The following is a 26,986-nucleotide window of genomic DNA, read 5'->3' as shown; positions in this document are numbered from 1 at the left end:
TATGCTCATGTGGCAGCTCCATTGACGGATAGGCTTAAAAAAGAGGCTTTCTTTTGGGACTCCATAGCCAATAAAAGTTTCAATTATCTGAAATCTCTTTTAATTTCAACACTTATCCTTGTATACCCAGATTTCTCTAAGGAGTTTATCATATGTGCATATGCTAGTGGAAAATGAATTAGAACTATTTTATGTCAAGATCATGGAGCCATATCTTATGAAAGTCGAAAGCTTGATGACAAGGAGTGTCAATTACACGTTTATAAGCAAGAGATGTTGGCAATATTGCACGCTATTAAAAAGTGGCATCATTATATCTATGGTAGCCATTTCAAGGTCAAAACCGGTCATCGTGTGTTGAAATACTTCTTTTCACAACCAAATTTGTCTCCAAAGAAATGAAGATGGTTAGCTACTCTTCAAATATATGACTTTGAGATATCTTATATGGTTGGAAAAGATAATGTGGTAGCAGATGCCTTATCAAGAATGTGGGCATATTCTATTTCTACCATTTCAACCATGCATAAGGATTGGATCCATAACATTCAAGAAGAGTATTTGCTTGATGAGCAAGCATCCAAAATGATGAAGAAATTGAAGTAAGGCAAAGGAGAAGAGTATCCAAATTATAAATGGCACAATGGTCTTTTATGGTATCAAGGACATGTTTTCTTGACTCCTCGATCATCTTTCGAAAAGACACTCATTTTTACGAGAGATGCACTCTTCACCTTTAGTAAGACATCATGGGTTCTTCAAAACATTTAATAATATCCATAAGAGCTTTTATTGGAAGGGTATTTGGAGAGATGTTAAAGACTATATCATGAGTTGTCTTCCGTGTCAACAAAATAAGGATTCCATGCTTCTACCCGATGGTTTGCTTTAGCCACTACCTATTCCTCATGAGAAGTGGACTGATATTAGCATGGATTTCATAATGGGATTGCCTACAACAAAACATGAGTGGAATAGTGTTTATGTGGTGGTAGACCGGTTGACTAAATCAGCCCATTTCATTCCAACCAAGGCTCAATTTACAACAAAGCAAGTGGCTGATCGGTTTATAGAATGTGTCTTTAAGCTTCATGGAATGCCAATGAATATTTTTTCTGATCGTGACACTAAATTTATGGGTAGCTTTTGGAGGAGTTTGTTCTCTTCCATGGGGACTATTTTGACTCCTAGTATGGTTTATCATCCACGAATAAACGGACAAACCGAAAGGGTCAACAAATGGCTAGAGGTTTACTTGCGTAATTTTTGCCATAATACACAAAACGCATGGGACCATTGGCTTCATCTTGCAAAATTTTGTTATAATAATATTCATCACATGAGCATTGAAATGTCTCCTTTTAAAGCATTATATGGCTATAAGGTTCAAGTGCTTTCCACATTGTTTCATAATTATGTGAATCCTAATGCTCATGAAGAGTTAGAGAAAATGAAAGCTCTTATGAAGAAATGCAAGGATAACATTGGTAAAGCTCAAGAGACAATGAAGGCCTATGTGAATGAGAAAAGAAGACATGAGTTTGATAAAGGTGAATGGGTTTTCTTGAAGGTTCCAAAATCCTAGTATGCTTCTCTTAAGGGGGATATAATAAACTTGCTCATAGGTATTACAATCCATACCAAATAATTAACCGAGTTGGGGATCTTGCCTATCAACTTGATTTACCTTCAACTACATGCATCCACAATGTCTTTCATGTATCTTAGCTCAAGAAGTATGCTGGTCCTGAAATCCAAGTTCTTGAAGAACTACCTCCCCTCAATGAAGATGGTTTGATCATTTATGAACCTGAAAAGATTGTTGGTAAGCGGGAGAAGGTTCTAAGGAACTGAGTTTTTATGGAGAATCTTATAAAGTGAAAGGGTTTGCCTATGGAAGAGTCTTCTTGACACCATGCTTCGTATTTGGAACAATTTCCATGGCTTTTTCGAGAGGATAGTTCACTCACTAAACAGTAACCAACTTGCTGTAATAAATTTATGTACTAAAGTTAATTGCTTTGTCTTCATCAAATTTTGATTTTGATGGCATGATTGGATACTACATATTGTTATCTACATTTCTATAGTTTACATATGGAAATTGGACAGTTCTACTTAAAGATATGGCCAAATCTGTACTACAGCATGTTTTCAACAACTTATAGCATTTTAGCATACTTTTATCTATTTCTATAGTTTACATATGGAAATTGGACAGTTCTACTTAAAGATATGGCCAAATCTGTACTACAACATGTTTTCAACAACTTACAGCATTTTAGCATACTTTTATCTATTTCAAGCTATCCTTGTACTTATCCTTATATCTTATCCCAAATTTAGCTTTGAGGACAAAGCTCTTTCAGGTCATGATGGCTTGTAATAGAGTAAAAATGTCTTAATGCCTTAGTCAATATTTAGCCTACCAAGGTTAAGTATAAAAGGCTAAGTTGTAACTAGCCAAGGATCTTTTTGCCATTTCTAATATTTCATATTTGGGGTCTCAACCTCCCACCAACTAAGAGGGTGCATACTCTTGGCCACCATAGCTTGGGGTCCATACCATGCTACAGCCTCTCATCAACTGATTCTCAGCCATTAATGGTGATATAATTCCAACCTAGTTACCTTGGTTATGGTTTCTTGGCAAATTAATCTATTTCTTTGTATTTCTAGTTTAATTATTTCTTGTGAGAATTAGCTTATTTACATTGGTTAGTAACTCTAGTGCCTAAAACTCAATCTAAATGAGATTGACAACAACATGAAGATAAGAAGAATATAAAAATGAAAAACTTCATGATAGCATCAATACAAAAGCATTTGTTTTGGATTTTCATCCACATCAAGGCACAAAGTGATTTGCTATGCAACATGGACTTTACAAAAAATGAATATATGAGTCCTAATATATTATAAATAGTGTACAACATATGGATAGAAATTTCAATGATCATTAATTCCTTTAGCACATCCAAATGAATCATGTTAATACATTGAGGATACTTGTTAGCACAAAATTCGTCTCTTTTATTTTGTCAAAGTAGTAGAATGGTTTCTAAATTTCATTGATATAATCTCCTTGTAATTAGTTTGGAGTAATTTTCAACCCTACATTCTTCATTATATATATAGTGACAATTAGTTGTTTTGCATTTTCATTTACAATGGCCACTATGAGGCGCCATGAGAAAAGTACATTAGCACAATGAGGGAATGTAGATATTGGGAACATTGGTTTCATCAAACAAAGGCATGATGTTAAAATCACACATATTTCACCCAATCTATGATTGCTTAAGGTTAAATTGGGTAGTAGCTGTGCAATCATAAGCAGTATAATAGTATACCATACACAAGTATAGTTTGGACTTTTAGTACATGCAGCTATAAGAATGTTGGACGTCTCTATATCTTTATGGGTTCCCTAACTCGATGTTATCTTTCCATTAGCCTAGTATTAACATTACAATTCCACCATGCAACCTTGGAGCATTGCTCCTTACATAATAATAATGCTAATGAATATATTTTAAACACTTGATATTCTCTCACCCATTCCAAATATTATCGAAGAACATCATTCCAAAAAGATAGTGAGGTTCTCACATCATCCCATTTTGCTATCTTCCCCCCTATTTGATGCTCCTTTTCTAGCATTTATTTCTATATGGTCTATTTAGGACCATGTTATATGATAGCATGTTTTCAACGATTGGTGCATTTATCAAATTCTCGTACAATTCCTCCAAATACATTGTGTAGACAAACATAACTTCTTTTATTCCACTAACTTGAGTCTTACCATAATACATTTGCAAAGAATCACCTATATCACACCAAATTGACTTATTTTATAAATGAGATCCATGTGCACTGATTAATAGTTCAAAGTAGTGGTTTTTGATTATAGTCACTTCACTTGGAACTTACCTTAAAACATTTGCCATGAATTTATTGCACACATCAAATTATAGATGAGATATGTGAGCACTCTAATTATTTGGAGAAATTGTTGGCATTTACCTTTTGTTGACCTTAATCAAAACACAATTCTAGTTACTCATTGTCTTGCAATGGGAAGTAATGTTGGCAGAAGTGGTTAGCACTTGGGCACGTAATGTTATATGTGTGTTATTAATGTCTTCCAAAAGAGAAATGCCTAAGAGACAAGCATAAATTTATAAGTGGTGCAACAAGTAGTATCCAACTTTGTTGTACCAAATATTTCTTCCAAAAGAGAAATGCCTAAGAGACATGCATAAATTTATAAGTGGTGCAATAAGTAGTATCCAACTTTGTTGTACCAAATATTTCTTCCAAAAGAGAAATGCCTAAGAGACATGAATAAATTTATAAGTGATGCAACAAGTAGTATCCAACTTTGTTGTATCAAATATTTCATGTTCATTCATGTACCAACTCATATATTCAAATTGAATGGTAGCTCAAAGGAATAGTGGAGTTTTCACATGAATCTTAATCAATAAAAAATGTTCATTGTAGAGAATTATCTAAGATGAAAACTTGCATCTAATTTTGCAAAGGTCAATCATTTATATCGTAGCAACACATGTATTGCTTCATACTTTGGTTTGTCATAGGCTCCAAAGTTTTATTGATCTTCGAGCCCTTCTCACTTGTACTTGGTTAGCAATCCTAGCACCTAAAATTAAGCATCTTAATAAGGATGACAAAAGGAAGGATAAGAGCAGCATGAAAGAAAATAACTTCATGTTAAGATAGATATAAAAGCATGTATTCTAACTTTCATCCGAGGTACAAAGTGGTGTTATATGTAGTGTGAACTTTGAGAAAAATGTCAAATGTGAATCCCAAGTAGTACAAATAGAACAAGATTTGTTAGTAGAAATGTCAATTAGAAATATCAACACTTATAAATGCCTTTACCACATCCAAATGAATCATGCCAACACATTAAGGATAATTAGCACTAGTGATCCAACCTACAAAAAATACTTAGGAAAGTAACATTAAAGCACAAAGTGCATTCAACTCAAAACCCCTCTACCTACTTTGTCTTCTTGACGATGCCCTTGGTTGGTTGGATTGCCTTGTGCTATGAAGTTCAAATCTTCAATCAAGTGACCCATACAAGTTTAAGGCTCAACTAACTTGGAAGAAATAGACATGACTTTTGCATCTTAGGATTATATGATCACCCACCCCGAATGAAAACAAGATATGCATTACACACAATGATAGAAAAACTATAAGAAAACAAGGTCCAAGGATTGGCTGCCACATTAGACAGAGAGAGAAATGAAATGAAATGAAATGAAATGACATATTAACATCTGCAAAAAAAAGGCTAAAATGACCTATGAGACCATGAGTTGCAATCATCTATATGATGGTACAACTGTCTGAAAAGAACAGTAAATGAAAATGTAATAAATAGTACAAGAAGGCTAAGAACGATAACTAAGGAGAAATCTAGTTGACAAATATTGAGCTCTAGCTGATATAATCACATGGTGATGTGGAGGGCCTATCTCTAGCCCACGCAATAACCTCTTGTATCTACCTATGGAAGTGTTGTCGACACCTATGTCAAGGTTTGGAATGTGTGGATTAGCCAAGTTGGATGGCTTAATCAATCAATACCCCCCATGTATGTGTAGATGACTGAGGCTATAGTTGTGCTAAAACCTCCTATGTCTCTAAAATCTGTAAGTTGTCTCTAGGTGGGGCCTCGGTGTCCTAGGGCTACCATACTCCTAAGAAGCAAGCCCCAAAGCCGTCGTATCTCCAGAAGGAAGAGACCAAGGTATTGTTGGTTATTGAAATCCATGACTCTAGATAGTGGCCCAAATCCGTCTTTCAATAAACAATGGAAACAACCTTGGATCTTGTAGTATGCTAGGCAATGGCAAATGTAGTGCTCCTCAGTCACTCTGGCTCTACCTGACAGAAACACAAGGATCCTCATAATAGCAAGACGAAAGAGAAAACTTGATTCGCAAGATAGTAACCACTCCATATCCTCCTTGAAGACTCCAATGCAACCCCCACAATCACATGTCGATGCTTTTCCACGAATTAGGTTTCACCTTGGTGAAGACCTAGACACCAGAGAGAAAGTGGTGGCCATGGGAGGCATATTTGGAATGCCAACTGATAGGTGACTGACCACCATCACACACTCCTCGAAGAATATGATACATGCAACTCACACATACACACACACCTTCCAAGGTTACAAAAGTAATCTTGTTAGGGAAGGGGTGTTTGAGGGTGAACTTTAGCACTCTAGAGAAGTCTACAGTAGAGCTTGCCACCACCCTACTAGATGTTTGAACTTTAGTGGCATTCTTTGATAGGTGGGTCAACAATAAGGACTACTCCATCCTTGGCTATGGCACAACTATCATGGTTCATTTTTCGAGCCTTCATGAGTATTTTATCCCTCCAATTGCTCACATTGGCCAAACTTTTGGAAGAGTCATTCAAATGGACAAACCCTTTGTAGGTGTAGCATTAAAGGGGTGTTCTCAACACCCATAAGCATAGTTGGTCCCTACCATTACTTGATTCCCTTACATAGGCCAATTAGGCATCCCTAGTGCACTAGGGATATATGATTTAAATGATCTACTATACATGCTTCCCAAGGCATCACCTATAGGATGGTTCCCCACCTTGTAGTTGATTTTGGCCTATATATATTTCATGTGATGTATGAACTAAAAGTTGTACCTTTTAAGATCAGGGTGCAATATATTCAACATTGATGTATCATTGGGAATGAACAAGGAGAGAATGATTGGTTGTTGCCATATTCTACCTTTTTGTTCTTCACTTAATGTTATCTATTTAGATTTATGGAAATTAGTGAATACATGATTGATATTCATAATTCAAAATCTTAGATCCAAATTCCTAATTATATGTTGTGTGTTCTTGAGCATAATATTTTATGTGGATTTTGTTAGGCTAATACAAGACATCAAAGAAGACAAATATAACTCAACCTCAACAAGCTCTTTCAAGATAAGGGGGGATGACCCTTGCCATGTAAGAGCGACAGATAGCAAGACACATGGCTAGAGAGAAAAGGAAACAACGATAGAGACAAGAAAGATAGGGGATGGAGCAACCACAAAGATAATGTAGAACTATAAAAAACCCAAAGCCTATTTCTTATAGAGATGCAATAGCACAGATATGCGGAGATAACCCTCGTGATTTTTTCCAATCCCCATTCAAGAAAAAATTATATGGGATTGTCCCAAGCATGTGCCCTCATTGTTTTATCTATGAAAAGAGGTATTATTCCCCACATCAAGTCGTACAAGACAACAAAGCAATATGAGACCAACTTACTTCTTTATATCAAGTGCACAATGAAACGCAAGTTGCTTATCTCCACAAGCAACTAGAAGCCATTCGCATGGATTGAGGTAACATGGATGCATATCTCACTAGCATTAAAGATATTTTAGGGTAGCTCTTAAAAATAATGAAGTGATATCAAATAATCAACTTGTTTTTATTACTCTTAATGGTTTACATGAATCATATCAAGGTTTGGGAACCATTTTGAAGCTTGTAACTAAGGGGAACCCAAGTTACCTATATCTTCGACTAGCTAATGCCTCTTTTGTTATAGGAATAACAAAGCTGTCTCAACCACAATGCTAGCATGGGGAGAGATCATACATTTTTCTACCAACATATATAAAGGGCAAGACTCAAGGAAGAAACAAGTGCACTAGCCACAAACCAACAACCTCTCATGCTAGTCATACCTCCTCTACTCGTTCTATCTCGAAGCCCTCCTCTTTCCATGTTCATCTATCCTCTTCAAACACCCAAAAATATACTACTTCAAGGCCAAAGAGGTGCAATCACAATAGAAAATTGAGACATGACATCAATGAATGTTTGTATTGGATTGCCCCAAAGAAAGTAGCAATTTGGTCTTATTGTCACTAAAGAGATCCTCAACTTCACTCAATACACGGATTTTACATTCTTCATTCGATATCAGTACAATCCATCTATATATAATCAATTTTTCTCTATCTATGATGATGCCTTTACTTACCATTTTGACAATAGTGCTTCCAAGCACAACAACTCATGTAGAGAATAATTTACTTCTCTTTCTCATGTATCTTAGAGAGGCACAATTATGTGTGCCCATAATGTCTCTTATGCAATTGAAAGTAATGGTTATGTGCATGTTACTATTGTTTCTAGCACGTTTTATGGCATTGCAAGATGTATTTTATATGCCAAGAATAAAAAAGAATCTCATTTCTATCTCAACCATTGCAACTTCCTATTTTCAAGTTATTTTCAATGGCCCACAGTGTGCCTTTTACAATGATCGGGTAGCTTCTTCCACTAGATTGATCAACACCCTCACTTTAGGACTTTATTATCATAATTCTTATGATCAACAACGTACTTAAATCTCTATGATCACGACCTTTCAGCTAGCAATTGTCTTATGACACATTGTGTTGATTTTAATATGATATATTGATTATTTGCTTATTATTGAGATCAATGTTATCAAATTGCAACATTTATAGCACCCCCCCCCCCCCCCTTGTCATTTATTTTGGTGAACTTCATTCTCCTTTGACTCTTCAATCCTCAATCCATATGAACATCAATCAATTAAAAGGTAAAGAGTAGTGAAAAGAAAGAAAAAAGACATCGGTTATGCAACTAAAAATGGAAGGCAATAAAAAATGGAAGAAGAATAGAGCAATTACAAAAAATGAACATGGAAATAAAAATAGAGTAACCACAAAGAATGAACATGCAACTAAAGATTCAATCCTTCAATAATATCAATGTGAAGAAGATCTCGAGACATCATCATCATCCCTCATAAGATTGGCATGCTCTATGAAATTGTTTCAGGTTTGGTCTCTCTCCCTATGTTGGCTTGCCAAAAAAATCTCATCATCCAAGTTAGAGTAATAATGAAGGGGGTTTTCTACAAGAGGGTCATTTAAATCAAGTTTTCCTAAGGGCTCTTATCTCCTATACCCCATGGTCTATTAGTATGTTGTAAAGAATACAGGCAAAATAATATTAGGCAATGAGCCACGCAATGAACGAAGATCAAGGTTTTGGAGTGTCTTACCAAGATATAGCCGTGATGGTATTAGTATGAGAGAGAAGAAGAAGAAGAAATATATATTAATAGGCCAACATGGTCCATAAGACAAGAACCAATATATTTGTATCTAATGTCATCTCATCACTACTAAGCTAAAGTGAAATAACATGAAATTAATGTATCCTAATATAAGACTAAAGTCTACTAAAATAAAAAATGTCTCTAAAGTTGAAGACTATATACAGAGAGAGAGAGAGAGAGAGAGAGAGAGAGGAGTATTATTGGAAAGGACAATGTCTGACAAATGTGGGCAGCTAGGGAAATGCGAAAACTACCAATGGAAAACACATTGGAACCTAACAAACAAAAGAAATGCACCCAAATAGCCAATCTAAAATGAGTAGCCTCCCCCATCAAAACACATGACAAACCTGTCAAAGCTCCAAAAGACCTTATCTGACTCAGGAATCAGTCTCACATGCAGGATATGACAAGGCGTGACAAACATGCCGTCTAAACACCCCCTCAGATCTTGGATGTGGCGAAAGGCCAAGGAAGAAAAGGGTCCTAAGGTGGCAAGAGGAATGCCAATATTGATGAAGTTTGTTGATGAAAACAGTCGATCAAAAAGCTCCTCACAATCTTAGGAAGTCCCTCTCTGAAACACTAGGGGCTAGGAAATCCACAACCGCATCATTGGGATCGTCCCCCTCTAAAAGGGATGCGAGATACGAGGGAACCACTAGATGGGGGTGGGAGATGGGAACAAGCCTGTGGAAAAAATCATGCATATGCAAGAACACGTGTAGCAATGTACAAGTGCCTTGGACAAGCCTGCCTAAGAGAAGGGGAATGGAGCCTGTAAAGTCCACTCTCCTACCAACCTATTGTAATAACATCCCCTATAGAAGAATCCTCAATACAAATGATATGTTTAATGAAGACAACCCGAGTACCAAGCCTAGTAAGGTAATAAACTGAGAGCAGTGGAAAGCCCAAGTCCAAACATAAAGGGCGTATGAAAGGGAGCTCAACACATGGTCGGGAAATAAAGGCAAAGTGCCAACACAACAAATAGGCATTGAAACAATGTCACCAACAATGATTGAACCCTCAGAAGGGCATAGATCCTACAACAAATCACCTCGTGGAATCATATGACTAGAAGCTCCACTATCAACCAGCCAAGGCCTCTCAAAAGATGAGGCAACCACTAAAGAAGGCTCCTCCAAGTCAAACAATATGAAGGAACATTGACTCATGGTTAACTGCTCGAGTACAGATAGAAGACTCAGATGTTTTACCCTCATCATTCACTCGTGGGAAAAGTTGAGGATACTTATTTCAACATTTCTCCTCTAGATGTGTCCCCTTCCCATAGTATGGGCATTTAGGCTTCTCTGAGTTGAAGTCAAAACCTGAAGAACTCTCATGTATTTTAGCATTGACTTCCCTTTCTTCTTCTTCCCCCTCCTAAATCTGCAACAAAAGATTTAATGGAGGTGGATACATTAGCAACCTCTTTGACGCGCTAAAACAAGCGGGGCAAGCTCCTCCCATAGAAACTTCTCATGGGTCCTCAATGCAAGAAGTCTGGTGTAGAAGAAATCAAACCAGGATAATGGCAACTGAGTCAAAAGAATCACAGCCATATCCTCTAAAGAGATCATCCTACCAAGGGACGCAGGCTCATCCCTCATGTCCTCCAACATGTTGATATGATCCTTCATGGAAGGAGAATTACCAATAGCAAGTATCTGTAATTTCTTTTCCAAAGTAATCTAGCAGGAAAATGTCTTTTGATGGTACAAAGAAGCAAGCTTAATCCACACTTTCGCTACTTTTCGCAGCTTGCGCACATGCACTAGGAGAAAATCATGTAAGCTCATAAAGAGGAAAGATCAAGCTCTAGAGTTGAGTTGATCCCATAAGGCTGCACGATCTATGGAGGATCCAACGGTGGGATCCTCCACTAAACGATGAATAGGGTGGGTAACAAACTCCCAAAGGTCGAAGGTATCAAGGATACACTCCACTTTACATTACCAAAGCAAGTACTTGGAATCATCAAGCCAGTCTTCTTTGGGCAAAGAAGGGAGTATGGGCATCTATATCGAGGGTGCCATGAATGGCATATGAAGGCTAGCAAAACGGGCCTTTTGTGAAACATGGAGAGAACAAGGAGAAGAGGGATCCCATACAAACAAGCTAGGAAACCTCCATTCATCACATGAACTAGCATTAAAATCTCTCCATTGCTCAAAGAAAGGTATGGAGACCTCATCCTCTAAGTTAGCAAAAAACTCATAATAAGACATCTTCCAACCTACAATCTCCCAGAAAGCTGCGTTGAACAGAGAAAAATTTGTCACCACCTGCACAAAAAAATGTCGCCAAGGCTAAGAAAGTTGTTGCCTGCAAAAATATGCTAATGTCTGCACCAAGAAATAGACACCGGCAAAAAACACAAATTTGCATTTGGGAAAAAATGCAAAAGTTGATGCTGCCTAATGCAAAAAAGCTATCGCTAGGTCCCTAGAGACTATTGCCTAGCCCTCTAAGGGTAAAAACCGGCAATGGACCACCTATTCGAGATATAATTGCAATAAACACAAGCTGAAAATCTGCATTTTGCAAATCTGGGGTGCTCCTTCGCAATGAAAACCTACTCTTCTACAAGAAATCTCCAGACTATGTCCTCACTTAGGCTCTGATACCATGTGAGAGTATGCAATGGAAGAGAAACAAGAACACAGAGAGAAGCACAGAGAGAGAGAGAGAGAGAGAGAGAGAGAGAGAGAGAGGAAGCAAAAGATGAGGGAAGAATACTACACTGACTGAAGAAGAATACTAATACAATGATGATGGATTGATTAGTCCCTACATGTAGCCCATAATGTCAATGAGGGCACCAGATTGGGCTAATGACGACGGCAACACAGGAGAGAGAGGAAGATGACAGAGTCAGAGTGTGCACTTGCCAAGGAAGAAGGGAAGATGATGATATATGAATGACTACCAAGTGAGGAATGGCTATAAATAACCACAAAACCCCTAAACTAGCCTACTGAAATCTGAAAATGCCATAAATGTAGGTCAACTAGAATTTAATGCTAGTTGTGGCATAATAAATGCCTAGAAATTGCCAGATGGCCACCAAAAAACTGACTGGCAACCAAGGACAATGTCTGACAAATGTGGGCAGCCTGGGAAATGCAAAACTACCCATGGAAAACACACTAGAATATGACAAACAAAGAAATGCACCCAAATGGCCACTCTAAAATGAGCAGCCTCTCCCATCAAAACACATGACAGACCTGTCAAAGCTCCAAAATTCCTCATCTGACTCATATTGAGGCTCACAGGCAGGAGATGACAAGGTGTGAAAAACATGATTTCTAACATTTTCTAATAAATCTCCAAGAATTTACCTAAGGGAATTGTAAGTAAAGGCAGGCTCTAATACACACTTTCCTCAAACAAGTACATGGATCACTTGTTATGCATATCTGGTACACAATTTGGAGTAAGCTAAATGTGGTTCATGGGATCAAGCTTATCTATGAGATAGGGTCAATGCTAGAGCTTGACAATTTTTGCCTTCATCACACTAGGGTGTGTTAGTTGATATGATGGATATCCTACTGCACCACATATTGGACTAAAAAACCTCTTTGAGATGAACCCTTTTCTCATCAATTAACATTGGAGATGTGGCTTCAAAATATGAGGAAGTACACGAACTAGATGGAGCAAATTTGGTTTGAGTGTCACAAGGACGTGAAATTTTTAGATGCTCTAATCTTGATGATAACATTTAATTAAGATATTAACCAAATGTGCAAGGTTGTTTAGCACATATGATGAATATGGTAGTTATTTCATGATAGCATGCCAAGGACTCTAAGGATGCAATGCCATATCAGACGTAAAAGTTGTAATAAGTTATACCAACTAGGTTTTAGTGGTCAATTTGTGTCAAGTTTGACCCTAGGATAGTGCCTATAAGTGTCAATGGTGACACTATGGACTAGCAATTATTAATTAATTAATGTCATTCTAAGGGTTAATAGAGATTGGGGACCACTCTAGGTTGTAAATGGCCTAGCTAATTTAATTATGGATAGGCACATTTAATTTTGGGTAGGGTCTAAAGGGTTGAAATCAATTTTTACGATTATTTAATTTATAACTCAATTAAATAGCTAAATAATGGTGAAAAATGGGTTTAAAAGACTGCCATTTGGAAAAATACCCATGTAAACTAAGAAAACGTTTTTGAAGGGCTGGGTCTCAACCATTCAATTAGTTTAGAGCCGCAGGGAGAGAGAGAGAGAGAGAGAGTCGATGTTGGTCTATTTTATGATCAAAGGACAATAGTTTGTTATAGAAGGCAGCCATTTGGAGGCCTCAGCAAGCAAGGGATAACAAGAAGAGACCTTCCACAAGATGGCGACATCATTGCTGGTTAGGTGACAGCATTTTGGGGGTGTCTAGCAATAGGTGATTACATTAAATGTGCAGACTGGAGCAAGCGACATACAAATTTTAGGGTTTTCTCACGAAGAAAAACAGATTTCTTTCTCATATTGGCTTTCTCTCACCTCCTCCAATCAATTCTCAAATATCTTAGTAAATTTTTGCCATTCTCAACAAATCTCAACCAAATTTGGTGGACAACATGAGGATTTTTGTTGTAAATCCTAAATTTTTGCAAAAAATAGGGTTTAGCAGCCACCTCAAGACCTGTGCCGACAAGATAAGGCATCGTACATTGAAATTAGCACCTGTGATTTGTTGTATTGACAGGGATTTCAAATGCCAAGCCATCCATTGTAAATTGGGATAGCATTTAGCCAGTTGGTGATTCCATTTGTGCAAGTCCTAGGTAAAAATCAAGGGAAAATTAGCCCAAATTGCCTACTAGGTTGTTTGTACAACAAGGGGCTTTTGGATTAGCCAAGGAGATTGCAAAATCTCAGCTTATAATTGATCCATTGGCAATTAAAGTTAAAGAAATACCAAGAGAGGTGCCAATTTTGGGGCCAATAAGATGTCTATTGTTCGAGATTGTTAAGGTGTTGTGTGTATTTCAGTTTATCCTCAATTTGTAATTGCTATAATTAAGTGTTTTATTAGGTTTTACTGTCCTATCCAAGAAGGAAGGCTAGTTTCATGGTTCCATTGCCCGGATACCATCAAATCCCTTGAATTGGTGGGTCCAAGATACCTGATTAAAAGTCAGAATTTTTGCTCTATTATTGAAATTATATTTAGCTAAGTATTATAGCAAGAATTTCTTCAAATAGTGAGATGGGATCAAGCAGGGATGATGCCTCCCAATATGAAAATTCACAAAGTGTTAAGGAAAATGTAATCCTTGATCTTGGACAAGGCTTGTAGCATGGACAACAAGCTAATAATGTTGGTTTAGACCATTATGTGGGTCCTTCTAGGCCTTTAGAAGTTGATAACCAACAACATGAAGAGGAATTTAATAACTAGTTTAAAGATCAGCTGTGGACAATAGCTGAAATGTCTGTGCAGTTAGCAAATGATCCTCAGTTAATGCGTTTTTGAACCCCTTAAGGGAAGAGATCATCTTGGTTGCGTAGTGAGCATAAGCAAATGATGCATATGAGGGTCATCTTGGTAGTGCCAATCCAATGTTTTTTGGATAGCATGACATGCATGCAATTGTGGGGCAACCAAGTTACTTTGGTGGTGGCACTAGTTTCCATGCTATGATGGGTTAGAGACTGCATACGTGGATGTATGGCATAGCTCCTTATCATATGCGGTAACCAACGCGTGGAGTGCAAGACCCAATGTATTCGGGTGTGGCTGGTAATATACATAACCCCATGTATAACAATGTTGGCATGATACTCAGATACAAAGTAGCAAGTTTAGCAATGTATATATGCAACCCACTGTGTTTGGGACTTGTGGTATTAATGTTCATCATGCAGGAAAAATGCAACTGATAATGCCTATAAGTGGAACAATACAACTAGTAATGTATGTAATGTATGGAAAAATGTATCTTGGTATGGCTAGTAGTATGCAAATTCCCATTCACAATCACATATGCATTGGTCCAAAGTATGCAAATAAATGCTCCTATCACGTTAGGTACACATGAGGGACTAGTCAACTGGACGTATTAGTTAAGTAGAAATTACAGCAATGTGAAAGCATAAAGCATCGCAATGCTTAAGGGAAAGAAAGGCCTACCACCTAGTGGAGGTTTGAGGCAGGTAAAGTTAGAGGTAAAGTTTCCATATGCTTCTTGGTAAAGCTTCAACATTGTTTCACCAATAGATGCAAAGTGGATAGAAGGGGATGACTTAGCAGACCATTCTCAATTGTTGAAACTTTACCAAGATGCCTTTCAAATAGAACCGACTTTGCTTCTCACGCATTTAGCCTTAGTAGAGTAGGGGTCCAAAGCATTGTCTGATGCGGAAGAGGGAGATAGCACCTTTCACTCCACCAGTAAGCTCTTATATGTAGTGGATCTCGAATGTATTAAGCATGTATCCAAGGTACTTTGATAATAATATATCTACCATGACGTCACTACTCAGTGTACTAATCACTGTGAGATGTATGCAGATGAGTATGAGTTTCACTCGCGCATTGAAACTATACTTTTGGATCCATGTATGATCAATTTGGCATTAGTTTTTGCCCCAGTTTTGAGATAAAAATTTTGAATTAGTTTTAGCTCAGTTTTTTATCAATTTGAGAACCATTTATGGTCACTTTTGTGATCAGTTTTTGCATTAATTACTAATCAATTTGAGATCACATTTGTAGCAATTTGTGATTAGTTCTCAAATCAACACAAGTGATTAATTCATAATCACTTTATACTCAATTTTCAATGGTCTACAGTTGGTTCCATGAATAGCAGCATGTTAGTGGATGACATTGATAATTTCAACTGTGGCTTATGTTGAATTAATGTTTTTCTATGGTTGATAGTTAGGACTGTTAAGAAACATGAATTACGAATGCATTCAATGGGTTTCTAGCAACATTTCCGGTCTGATTTTCAATTTTATGTTATCTATATGTTGGTTGAAAATTTTCAGCAAGTTTGGGGCATATGGCATGGTCGGACGACAATGGAGATGTGATTGTAATGCCTAAAGGAAAATTCTAATGCAATATGCTTTTCCTTTGGCACAATGCATTGCAATCGAGGACAATTGTAAGGATTTCAAGGGTGAAATCTATCATGGGGACGTAAGATTTTGAGATGCTCTAATCTTGCCAATAACATTTCATTAAGATATTAATCAAATGTGCAAGGTTGTTAGCACATGTGATACACATGGCAGTTATTTCATGGTAACATGCAAAGGATCTCAAGGATATAATGGGTGTCAAAGGTAAAAGTTACAATAAGTTATACCAATTGGGTTTTAGTGGTCAATTAGTGTCATTTTCTACCCTAGGATAATTGTTTGGCCAATAAGGATCAGTGCTAACACTAGGGACTATCATTGATTAATTAATTAATGTCATTCTAAGGGTAAACAAAGGTTGAGGACCACTTGAGGTTGCAAATGGCCTAGTTAATTTAATTATGAATGGGCACATTTAATTTTGGGCAAGGTCAATTGTCAATATTATTTAATTTTAAAAATTAATCAAATGACAAGATAATGCTAAAAAATGGGTTTAGAAGGCTACCACTTGGCAAAGATGCCCATGCAAACTGAGAAAATGTTTTTGAGAGCTAGGTCTTAGCCATCCAATTAGTTTATTGCCTAAGAGAGAGACACAAAGAGCTACTGGTCCATTTTTTTATCAAAGAAAAGCAATTTGCTGTAGAAGACAGCCATTTGGGGAAGCCTTACAAGCAAGGGACAATAGGGAGATACCTTTCAAGGGCTAGCAACAACGAGGTGCCTGGCAATAGGTAACTATATTAAGTGCAAGCTAGAGTAGGCAATAGAAAGATTTTAAGATTTTCTCACAAAGAAAATCAAATTTCTCTCTCATCTTGGCTTTCTCTCACCTTCTCCAATCAATTCTCAAAAGATCCTAGCATTTCTCAATCATTCTCAACAAATCTTAGGTAGATTTGGTGGACAACATGAGAATTTTTACTATAAACCCTAATTTTTTGCAAAAAATAGGGTTTACCACCCACCTTTAGACATGTGCTAACAAGATAAGACATCATACTCTAAAATCAACTCTTATAATTTGTTGTATTGACAAGGATTTCAAAAGTCACGCCATCCATTGTAAATTGGGGCAACGTTTAGCTAGTTGGTGATTCCATTTCTACAAGTTATGTGTAAAAATTAAGGGGCAATTGACCTGAATTGTTTGTTGATCATTTATACAACAAGGGGCTTTTGGATTGCCAAGGTGATCACAAAATCTCGACTTCTAATTTATCCATTGGCAATTGAAGTTAAAAAAATACAAAGAGGGTACCAATTTTGGGACCAACAATATGTCTATTGTCCAAGATTGTTAAGGTAATGCATGCATTTCAATTTATGCTCTATTATTAATTGTTGTAATTAAGTGCTTGATTAGGTTTTACCACCCTATCGAAGAAGAAAGACTAGTTTCACTAAGTTAGTATACTGTGGGTAAATGGTGGATGGTGGGGATTTAGCAATCGCACTGCTTATCCATATATTATATACCCACATGCCACTATACTCCCCTCCTCCCCCCGACCTCTAGCTTTCAAGTTTTTTCCTGTCTCGAATCGTATGGTGGGAAAACTTGCTTGAGCTATTGTGCCAAACACATACCATATACATGAGAGGGAACTCACATAAGAACAAAAGAAGAGAGATGGAGGCCAAAACATTTTCTTGCTGGTTTTTCATTCTTCTTTCACACACAATACAATGTACATAAAGTATAGATAAGGTGCAACATAAAGGAAAGTGGCCTACTAAGTTAAATTGTGCATAGTTGACGGTACTAATCGACTGACCCTATAACTATGCCAGCTATAGATAGGTGCAACAAGCTAAACATAATAAGTGATAAGTCAATGGCCATGTGAGGATCAAAATGACCACTAACGTGCTAAGTATAGATATGTGGACCTATCTAACCAAGCTGTCCATCATCAATGTCTGCATATGTTGAGCTAGTCATCTTGACATTCCCTCCACTTTAACATCTTTTACATACCAATTGGTTTACCTCATGCCCTCATAAGACTTCAACTTGACATAAGTTAGTTCCATTATGCACACTAAATATACTAGTTCACTGTGTCATCAAACCATGTCCTAACGAATCATGGGTAAAGGCATACTACACTTATTTTGTATTTTTTAGAGGGTTTTTAGTAAGCTAAACACCGACCGAGTATGCCATTAGACTATGTTTATCATACTTGAATGGATATGCTTGCTATATATGACTCCAAAAGAAAGCTCCTCAAGAGAAAATATCACTTCACACAATGGGATTACTTGGATTTTATAAGCAAAATATGTTAACTTCTTGTTGTTAAGTGTAGGCTAATGATTGATTACTACTTTAAAGACACCATTTGACATAAGCCTGAAAGGAGATTGAGCTACAATCAGTAGATGTAATGTTCTTGTGAGGTATAGAGGACATGTTACGCTTGCAAAGGTAGCACAAAGAGTGCTCAAGATCAGGCCATGTATTGTGATGATCAAAGGACAACTCCACAAAGTAGCACAAAGAAGGCCTGTAGCATTGTAAGAACTCATCAAGGGGATATTGATACTATGGTAATTTGTTAGCAATCAAGGAAGCCTAACAATTGGATTCATTTCCCAGGATTAAGATTCACCTTCTTTTCACATCAATCCTCTAAAGGTATATCTCCACCCCCTAGGTTTAGAAAGCCCTACTTAAACCAACCTTCCTCCTCAGATAGGGTGGTAAATAACTTGATTAAGCATTATTTACAGCAATTAACAAATTCACAAAACTAAAATGCACATTTTACCATAGAATCTTGGATGCACAATTTACCATATAATCTTGAACATTGGATACCCTATTGATCCCAAAACGGGCACTCCTTTGGGTATTTATTTAACTTAATTGAAGAAGAAGTTGATGTACAATGGAATTCTTCCAATCTCTTTCACTATTCCAACTCCCTTTGCTATCCAAAATGACCAACAAGTCTTCAATTTGATTTACCTCTTGATTCGTGCAATCAATTGGCCGTCGAAAACTGCTTTAATGGAGATGAAAAATGCCTCAAATTCATTGATTTGCTAGTTCCTTCACCTAATTTTGATTGAAAATAGCTTTAACCCTATTGAATCGAAGTCTTGAAGCTTCCAATTTTTGGCACACTTCCCAAGGTTGTTGCTAAACCCTAGTTGTTGTTGCAGATTAGAGTTTACAGCAAATCTGAAATTTCTCAACCTCTGGTGATCTCAATGTTGTAAACTTTAGACCAAGGTTGTAGAAAGACTAGGAGATGTGAAAGAATGCTAAGGAGAGAAAAAATTCATACTTTCTTTGCGAAGAACTGAAGAAAATATGTCATTTACTATTGATGCCCCTTTTCAACACCTTATAGATGCAAAGAACTAAAGAAAATCTGTTATTTATTGTTGTTGCCCTATCTCAACAACCTATAGATACTGTCATTTACTGTTGATTGATCTTCTCCTACCCCTAGCTGCCTCAGAATGTCCTCCAATGGTTACAAATCAGACCAGTAGTATCTCATCTCTCTCTCTTGTAGGCTGAATACACTAAAAATGTCTCTCCCTAACTTCTAAAGACGTTTTTTAATCTTGCATGAGCATTTTTGACAAATGGGAACCTTCCCAAATGGTTTTTTCAATATTATCCATAATTAAAATTTATTTTTTAATCTTTAAATATTAAAAGTTAATCTAATAATTATTTCGGTGCCTTGAAAAATAATCTAGCTGGCTAATAATTAGATTGGCTAGGCAACTTCTATTCTTGAGTGTCATTGCACCATCTTTGACCATCACATCAGCGTTAAGTACCATTAAACACAACTTCTCTAGTGTCACCAACTGACACTTATGGCCAAATGAATAACCTAGGCCAACAACTGGCACCAAATACTACCAAGTACCGGTGCGGCATAACTTATAGCAACTTTTACCTTTGACATCGCTTGATTTCCTCGAGTCTCGTGCTTATAAATTTACTCTAATCTCAATTACATCTCACATGTGCAACATTTACTTAAACTATGTGATTAAAAATTAATCCACATATTAAGTGAGGTTTCAAAAATACATGTCCTCATGACACCTGTGACCTACCCCTATGATACGGCATCTACTTAGGCTAGAAATTGGGCAAATACTATTAATGGGCACTATCCAAAGTTGAAAAGTTCAAATGAGAAGGTTAGGGGTTTGTTGCAACTTGCAAGAAATGACTCCACACCCTTGGACTCTTGCCATAGAATAGATCCGCACAAGCTAAGGAGTGCCAGTTGGTGGTATCGGACACTAGTTCTTGAGGCTTGGAAACTGAGACCTGGTCATCGTTGCTGGCCCAATGCTTGAGGGTGAGCTAGAATGGCTCTACAATTGGGACATAACTCAAATGTAAATTCCTCTATGGCTTGAGCTTTGTATTTGAATATTGGCATGGCATGATGGGCAATAGAGTCAGCATTATTGCAGCTTCTTTGCATCACCACCTGCACCATCAAGGTATTCTTCATGCTTGGGTGCAATTATGGGCATATTAGAGGCTGATATCCACCCTTTTACTGGGCTTGGACTAAGAAATTCTGTCAATTACCTGGGCACATGAAAGTTCTCTAACTGGTATGCATTGCTCTTGTTGATGATAAATCAGTCTCAGCAGTGGCACCAAGTATCTCCAGAGAGAAAGCTAGGTGGATTGGTTCCTAAATGTCTATCTCATAGGTGTCCCATCTCTTTGATAACTGTAATATATGAACTCGTTACTGAAGTGACTGAAAAGGTGTTAAACATTATGACCTACATCCTGAATAGAATGGAATTTCCTTGGACAGAAAATAAAAGTAGATTATAATACTTATATAGGCCTAGAGTATGCTGGAGTAACAACCAGCGGCAACCACATGTATTCTCTTGCAGACTCATATGGCCAAGGCCTTTTAAAATGCTTAATATTTCCTACTAGCTATCGCGGTAGCAGGATGCAATCTTGGAAGCAAATAGTTAAATCTTGGAAGGCCAGAGACTACAGCTTTACTCTTCATGGCATATACGTTAATAGTTCAACTTGTCTACTTTGTTATTCGACGTGAGTGCTGTGTCTGTGTGAGAAAGACAGTTGCTTATGTGACTGTTTACAGGTTCACCAGTACCTGTTTTTTAATCAGAAATAAAGTGGGGTGAAACCCTTGAGATACCTTGCTCATTGAGGGTCGTGAAATCGGTGATTGTCGAACACACATTTCTGCTGTAATCATCATACAATGCATTTGGTGATAGTCATAAGAACTACGCAGTTCTGGATCAGCGAGCTCTTGCAAATTCCTTGAATCCAGGTGTGGCCTAGCCTGTGCTGGGCAAAAAGACCAGTTGAGTGGACACATCAGAAGAAACACTCTCAACTTTAATTGCCAACATTGATGCATGCATACCCATAGAACAAGACTTTGTTGAATATCATTTATAGGCCGCCGTCCAGAAATTAGTTCCAATAGAAGTACACCAAAAGAATACACATCTGTCTTTTCATCTACAATACCATGCATGTAATATTCTGGAGCAAGGTACCTGTACAAACTCCAACATGAGAAGTATACATTTTTGACAAGTCTAGCAAAAAGACCTGTGCATTTTAAGATATGAAAATGTTTAAAGAAAGACCTATACCATCGAGTTGGATGAAAGAGGTAACAGACCACACCAAGGAATTTAAAACAGTACAGAAGAAGTCGTTACACAACTTGCTAACAAAACAAAGCAGATACATTTGAAAGCACAAAGACAGCTTCTGTTTTATTGGATGGCTAAAACATTCATGAATAGATCGGACAGGAGTGAAGTGGCTTAGAGCTTTTGGGCGGCAACAAGATACAAAGATTGCATGTAAAATAGTTGAAAACCAGATCAACATCAGTATCAAAGAATCATGAATTGGCATTATCAAGAGTATGTTGAGGGACCAGACTTCTAGCTCCTTAAGAAGTTGAATTCAAACAAGGATACTATTTCACCTAGATGCCATCATAGTTGCCTGGAGTTTTGGAAACGGTGAAAACACCTCATGAGGCTTACACTAGTAAGAAACCATCTGTCTCACACTTCAGAATTTTTTGATGTGAATGTTATGCACATATTCCAGATGATAAGAGAAACAAGTTACAACCAAAAAACAGAAAATGTATCTTCTTGGGTTATAGTGATGAGCAAAAGGCTTACAATTATATGACCAAGAGGCAAAGAAGATCATCGCGAGCGGTGATGTGGTGTTCAAGGAGCAACTACATGCAGTGAAGGAGGAGAAGGTAAGTTCTTCCACTTTATCATCAAGCGAAGAAGTAGTCCACTATGAACCTGTCCCGAGAGCTATCCCTATCCTTAAGGAGGAGGAAGCATCGGCTTCAGATGATGAGGAAAAAGTTCACCAACCTGACACCACCCCACTGGAAAAGCCATTGCCGCATTGGGTGAAGCAGCTCTATGACCACAATAATCCTATGCCCACATTTGTTGAGAAGAAGGCAAACAAACCAAGGAGGTCTCAAAGAATAGAGGAGCAAAGAAGGGCTTCTGCTCACATAGTCAATATGGCCTTGATGGTTGAGATTATGAGAGAAGTAAAGGAGCCAACTGACTTAGAAGAAGCACTTGCAGATCCAGCATGGAAGGCAGCTATACAAGCCGAGTATGACAGCATAATGAAGAATGACACTTGGAAGCTAGTGGATCGGCCAGCAAAGCGGAAGGTTATTGGCACCAAGTGGCTCTAGAAGGTAAAGTACAAGGTTGATGGTACCTTAGAAAAGTACAAAGCTAGACTGGTTGCACAAGGATTTTCACAGGTTGAAGGGTTTGATTTTCCAGAGTCATTTGCCCCAACTGTCAGAATGACTACTATTCGCACAGTACTTGCAGTAGCCGCCCACAAGCAGTGGCTAGTTTACCAAATGGATGTTAAGTCAGCGTTCTTAAATGGTGACCTCAAGAAGGAGGTGTACGTGGCTCAGCCACCAGGGTTTGAGGCCCCCCATTCTGAGAACAAAGTGTGTAAGCCCAAGAAGGCATTGTATGGGCTGAAACAAGCCCCTAGAGCATAGTACCAGCGGATAGATAAGTTCTTTTTAAGCTTAAGCTTCAAAAGATGTGTCTCAGATGCCAACTTGTATGTTTATAGGGATGGTGAAAAGTCTGTAGTGATTGTTCTATATGTTGACGACCTTCTTATTACAAGTGACTATGAAGATATGATCAACCAAACTCAAAGGCTTTGAGTTCTGAGTTTGAAATGACAGACTTGGGCTTGCTGCACTATTGTTTGGGAATTGAAGTTTGGCAAGAGCCAAGAAAGATCTTCATCTCTCAGAAGAAGTATGCATGGGAGATCTTGAAGCCATTTGGCATGACCAAGTGCAAGGAGATAGCTATACCTATGGAGGTGAATGCAAAGTTATCCATTGAAGATACATCAGCACTGGCAGACATTGGGAGGTACAGGAGGATGATCCGCAGTCTGATCTACTTATGTAATACTAGACCAGATATCACTTTTATTGTTGGTGTTTTGAGCAAGTTCTCAAACAAACCTCATGAGAGTCATTGGAAGGCTGGGATTTGGGTGCTCAGATACTTGAAAGGAAACTCTTGACTATGGTATCACATACAGTTCCGGAACTTCTCTTGTAGGAAATTGTGACTCAGATTGGGCAGGAGACTGTGATTCCAGAAAGTCAGTTTCTGGTTATTGTTTCTCTTTGGGTTCAGGAATTTTCTCTTGGATTAGTAAAAAGCAGCCAATAGTGGCATTGTCTTCTACCGAAGCAGAGTACAAGGCAACTTGTTTTACTGCATGTGAAGCAGTATGGTTGAGAAGGATCCTATGGCATATGGGAGTGCAGGATGAAGAACCAACTGTGCTGAGATGTGACAATCAGAGTTACATCGCCATTGCCAAAAATCCAGTGTTTCATGCACGCACCAAACATATAGAGATCCAGTATCATTATATGTGTGATTTGATGGAGGATAGGATAGTGGAACTGGTCTACTGTCCAACAAAGGATAATGAAGCGGATATCTTCACCAAAGCACTTACGAAGGATCTGCTTCAAGTTCATCTTCAGAGACTTGGCATTGGGCCGAGGAGATAGTTCACCTATGGGTGGACATTGAGGGGGGGTGTTAGATATGCTTAATACCCCACCCTCATAAGGTGCCACCAATGATCCATGGTGCTCAAAGTTGTAAGGCCCCCATTATGAGAAGAAGCCAAATGTGAGCCCGAACATTGGTTGAGTCCTGACTTATATATCACATTAGGTCTATGTGACCAAATGGCAAAAAGGTGACCATTGTGGGTCTAATCTTTGGGTTGGATTGAGTAGTAAAGCTGGTAGCAACTCGAGGCACATTACATCGAGTTGCGGGGTCAGCCGACGATAAAGAGAATATTCATTGGAATATTCCCTGGCCAACTAATGGAGGCTCATATAGTAGGTCGGTCATGCCGACCTAACCGACTTCACGAGCTATAAAAGCTAAACCTCTTCACAGCCATCGACGATCTATCTTTCACCCGGTCAGAGTTGTTCCAGCTAGCCTTAAGCTCTTCACCTATCTTCTGTCTCGATCGCCATCTAAGCTTCACTGTGGAAGCGCATGGGTGGACAGAGCCATCTCTGTATCAGTTGTTTGGAGCTAAAGAATTTTCTAATTCTCCTCTTATCTATTGTGTACCCTCTATCTCTATCTCTTTCTCAGATTCTGTTTGTTACGCCGTGTAATTTTTACAACTATCCCTACCATTACTGGGTGTCAATGACGAAGAAATGGCTAAGATGTGTGTATAGCAAATATATCAAGCAAGCAAGACAAGCAAAGCAAGCAAGCAAGCTGGGAAAGACTGCCTTGGAGACTATCATGTGCAATGCCACGAATAGGGTAGATCCTAGAGTCGACCACTCCAAATGACTGAAAATGGATAAATGCGCACAAATGCATGTTTACATGAACAAAATGCCAATGCATGGGGTAATGAAAAGGGAATGCAAGATATCATGCTCATGCAAAATGCTATGCAATAGTGCCACTGGGACAGTCCCTTCGCAGGGGAATTATTTCCTTATCCAAGTGTCCTTTTACAATCATGTCATCCTGACAGTGTTGATGAAGTTACAAATGTCCATGTACAATACAAAATAATAAATGAATGTAATGTCTAAAAAAATTATAAGCATCATCACTGTCACTATCAAGAGTAGAAGCCATCCCCTCTCAAACTGAAAGGGAAAACAAAAGGGACGCATCCTCTCCCCATTAAGCTGAAGAAGTAGGGGAGGGTGTACCCAAGCCGAACCTGGATAGTAGGTACTAAAGAACCGGCCGGTTGATTGCTTTGGTCAAGATATCTGTAAAATTATATGATGATGGCACAAACTCTAGGTGAATAGTAACTAGCTCAACCTGCTATCTGGAAAAGTGAAGTGGACTCCCACATGCCGTGTCCGTGGTGTGATAATCGGATTGCCCGCAAGGGCAATGGCACTCTAGTTGTCGTAGTAGACAACTATGGGAGAGAGACATGGAAAATGAAGCGCCGCCAGTAAACTCCTCAGATAGATGGGCTCTATGGTGTCATCGAAGAGACCCAGTACTCAGCCTCGACCGTGGAAGCCGCCACCGTCTCTTGCTTACGGTTGGACCAAGAAACGGGAGCCGTATCCAAGGTAAAGAGATAGCCGCCATGGGAACGTCGAGTATCAGGATCTCCTACCCAATCAGAATCAGTGTACCCCTGCAAACACAAACCAAAACGATATGTCAGGCCATAAGAATAAGAACACCGCAAATAACACAACACACGAAGACATGCAATCCAATGTGACATTCTAGATGTTGTGAAATACTGACTGAGTATACTAACTAAGTAAGCTAAATCTAGCCTACTGTGAATTAACCAAAGAAGTTTTCCTATAACAAAACGATAGGTATGTTCATCGAAGGGTTGTCCTAGGATATCCTTCGACAAGTGGATAATAGGATCTAGAGGTGTGGCCACTGGCCGTGTTTGATCCTGAGTGTACTGTTCCAAAACAAAGGTCTGTCATCTCAAATGTAGCTTTAAGCTTAGCCTTGATTTTCACTATGGCAGCAAAATCTGAGCCTGTGATGAGTAAGTCATCAACGTATAGCGGGATATAGCTAACCATCTCTACAGTAGATCGAACATATAAGTTAGGGTCATAAGGGATAGAATGGTATTCTGAATCTGCAAGAACTCATCCATCCTATGGAACCAAGACCGCGGCGCTTACTTCAGCCCATAAAGAGCTTTATGCAAGTGGAATACCTTATCCCTAGGGTTCCTTGAAAGAAAGCCCAGTGGCTACCCCACATAGACTTCCTCCTCCAAGAAACCGTTTAGGAAGGCACTCTTGATATCCACCTAATGTATCAGCCAACCGTGGTGAGCGGCTAGCGCGAGTAGCCACCGAAAGAAAGCCAACCGGTCTCTTCATAATCAATGCCATATTTCTATCGAAACCCTTGCACGACAAGGCGAGCCTTGTACTTGTCTAAAGTCCCATCAGCTTTTAGCTTGGTCCTGAAAATCCACTTTGTCCCGATGACATTCTTGTGGCTCGGACAATCCACCAATGTCCAAGTCTCATTTCGGTCAATACTCTCAAGCTCCTTCACC

At 38.3% G+C, this 26,986-nt stretch overlaps 1 protein-coding gene across 3 annotated transcripts in view; it reads right to left on the bottom strand.

Annotated features, from left to right (window-relative positions):
- Nucleotides 1–4,311: 4,311 nt before the first annotated feature.
- LOC148009226 (putative receptor-like serine/threonine-protein kinase At5g57670) overlaps nucleotides 4,312–26,986 on the bottom strand; it is a 51,380-nt gene continuing 28,705 nt past the window's right edge. The window contains exons 5-7 of one of the 3 annotated variants that reach the window (XM_087673676.1): nucleotides 21,726–21,861; nucleotides 21,492–21,641; nucleotides 4,312–4,669 (exon numbers count right to left, since the gene is read on the bottom strand). In XM_087673676.1, the coding sequence (XP_087529802.1) occupies nucleotides 4,640–4,669; nucleotides 21,492–21,641; nucleotides 21,726–21,861 (316 nt within the window). In that variant the 3' untranslated portion in view covers nucleotides 4,312–4,639. Of the gene's footprint in view, nucleotides 4,670–21,491; nucleotides 21,647–21,725; nucleotides 21,862–26,986 lie in introns of all 3 variants that reach the window. The other 2 variants (XR_015689862.1, XM_087673675.1) reach the window with 2 other exon arrangements.

The sequence above is a fragment of the Lygodium microphyllum genome, unplaced genomic scaffold (assembly GCF_053477565.2).
Source record: "Lygodium microphyllum isolate KBCC unplaced genomic scaffold, Lygodium_microphyllum_v1.1.10 scaffold_32, whole genome shotgun sequence".
Lineage (NCBI taxonomy): Eukaryota > Viridiplantae > Streptophyta > Polypodiopsida > Schizaeales > Lygodiaceae > Lygodium > Lygodium microphyllum.
This window is presented reverse-complemented; position numbering and strand designations above follow the sequence as displayed.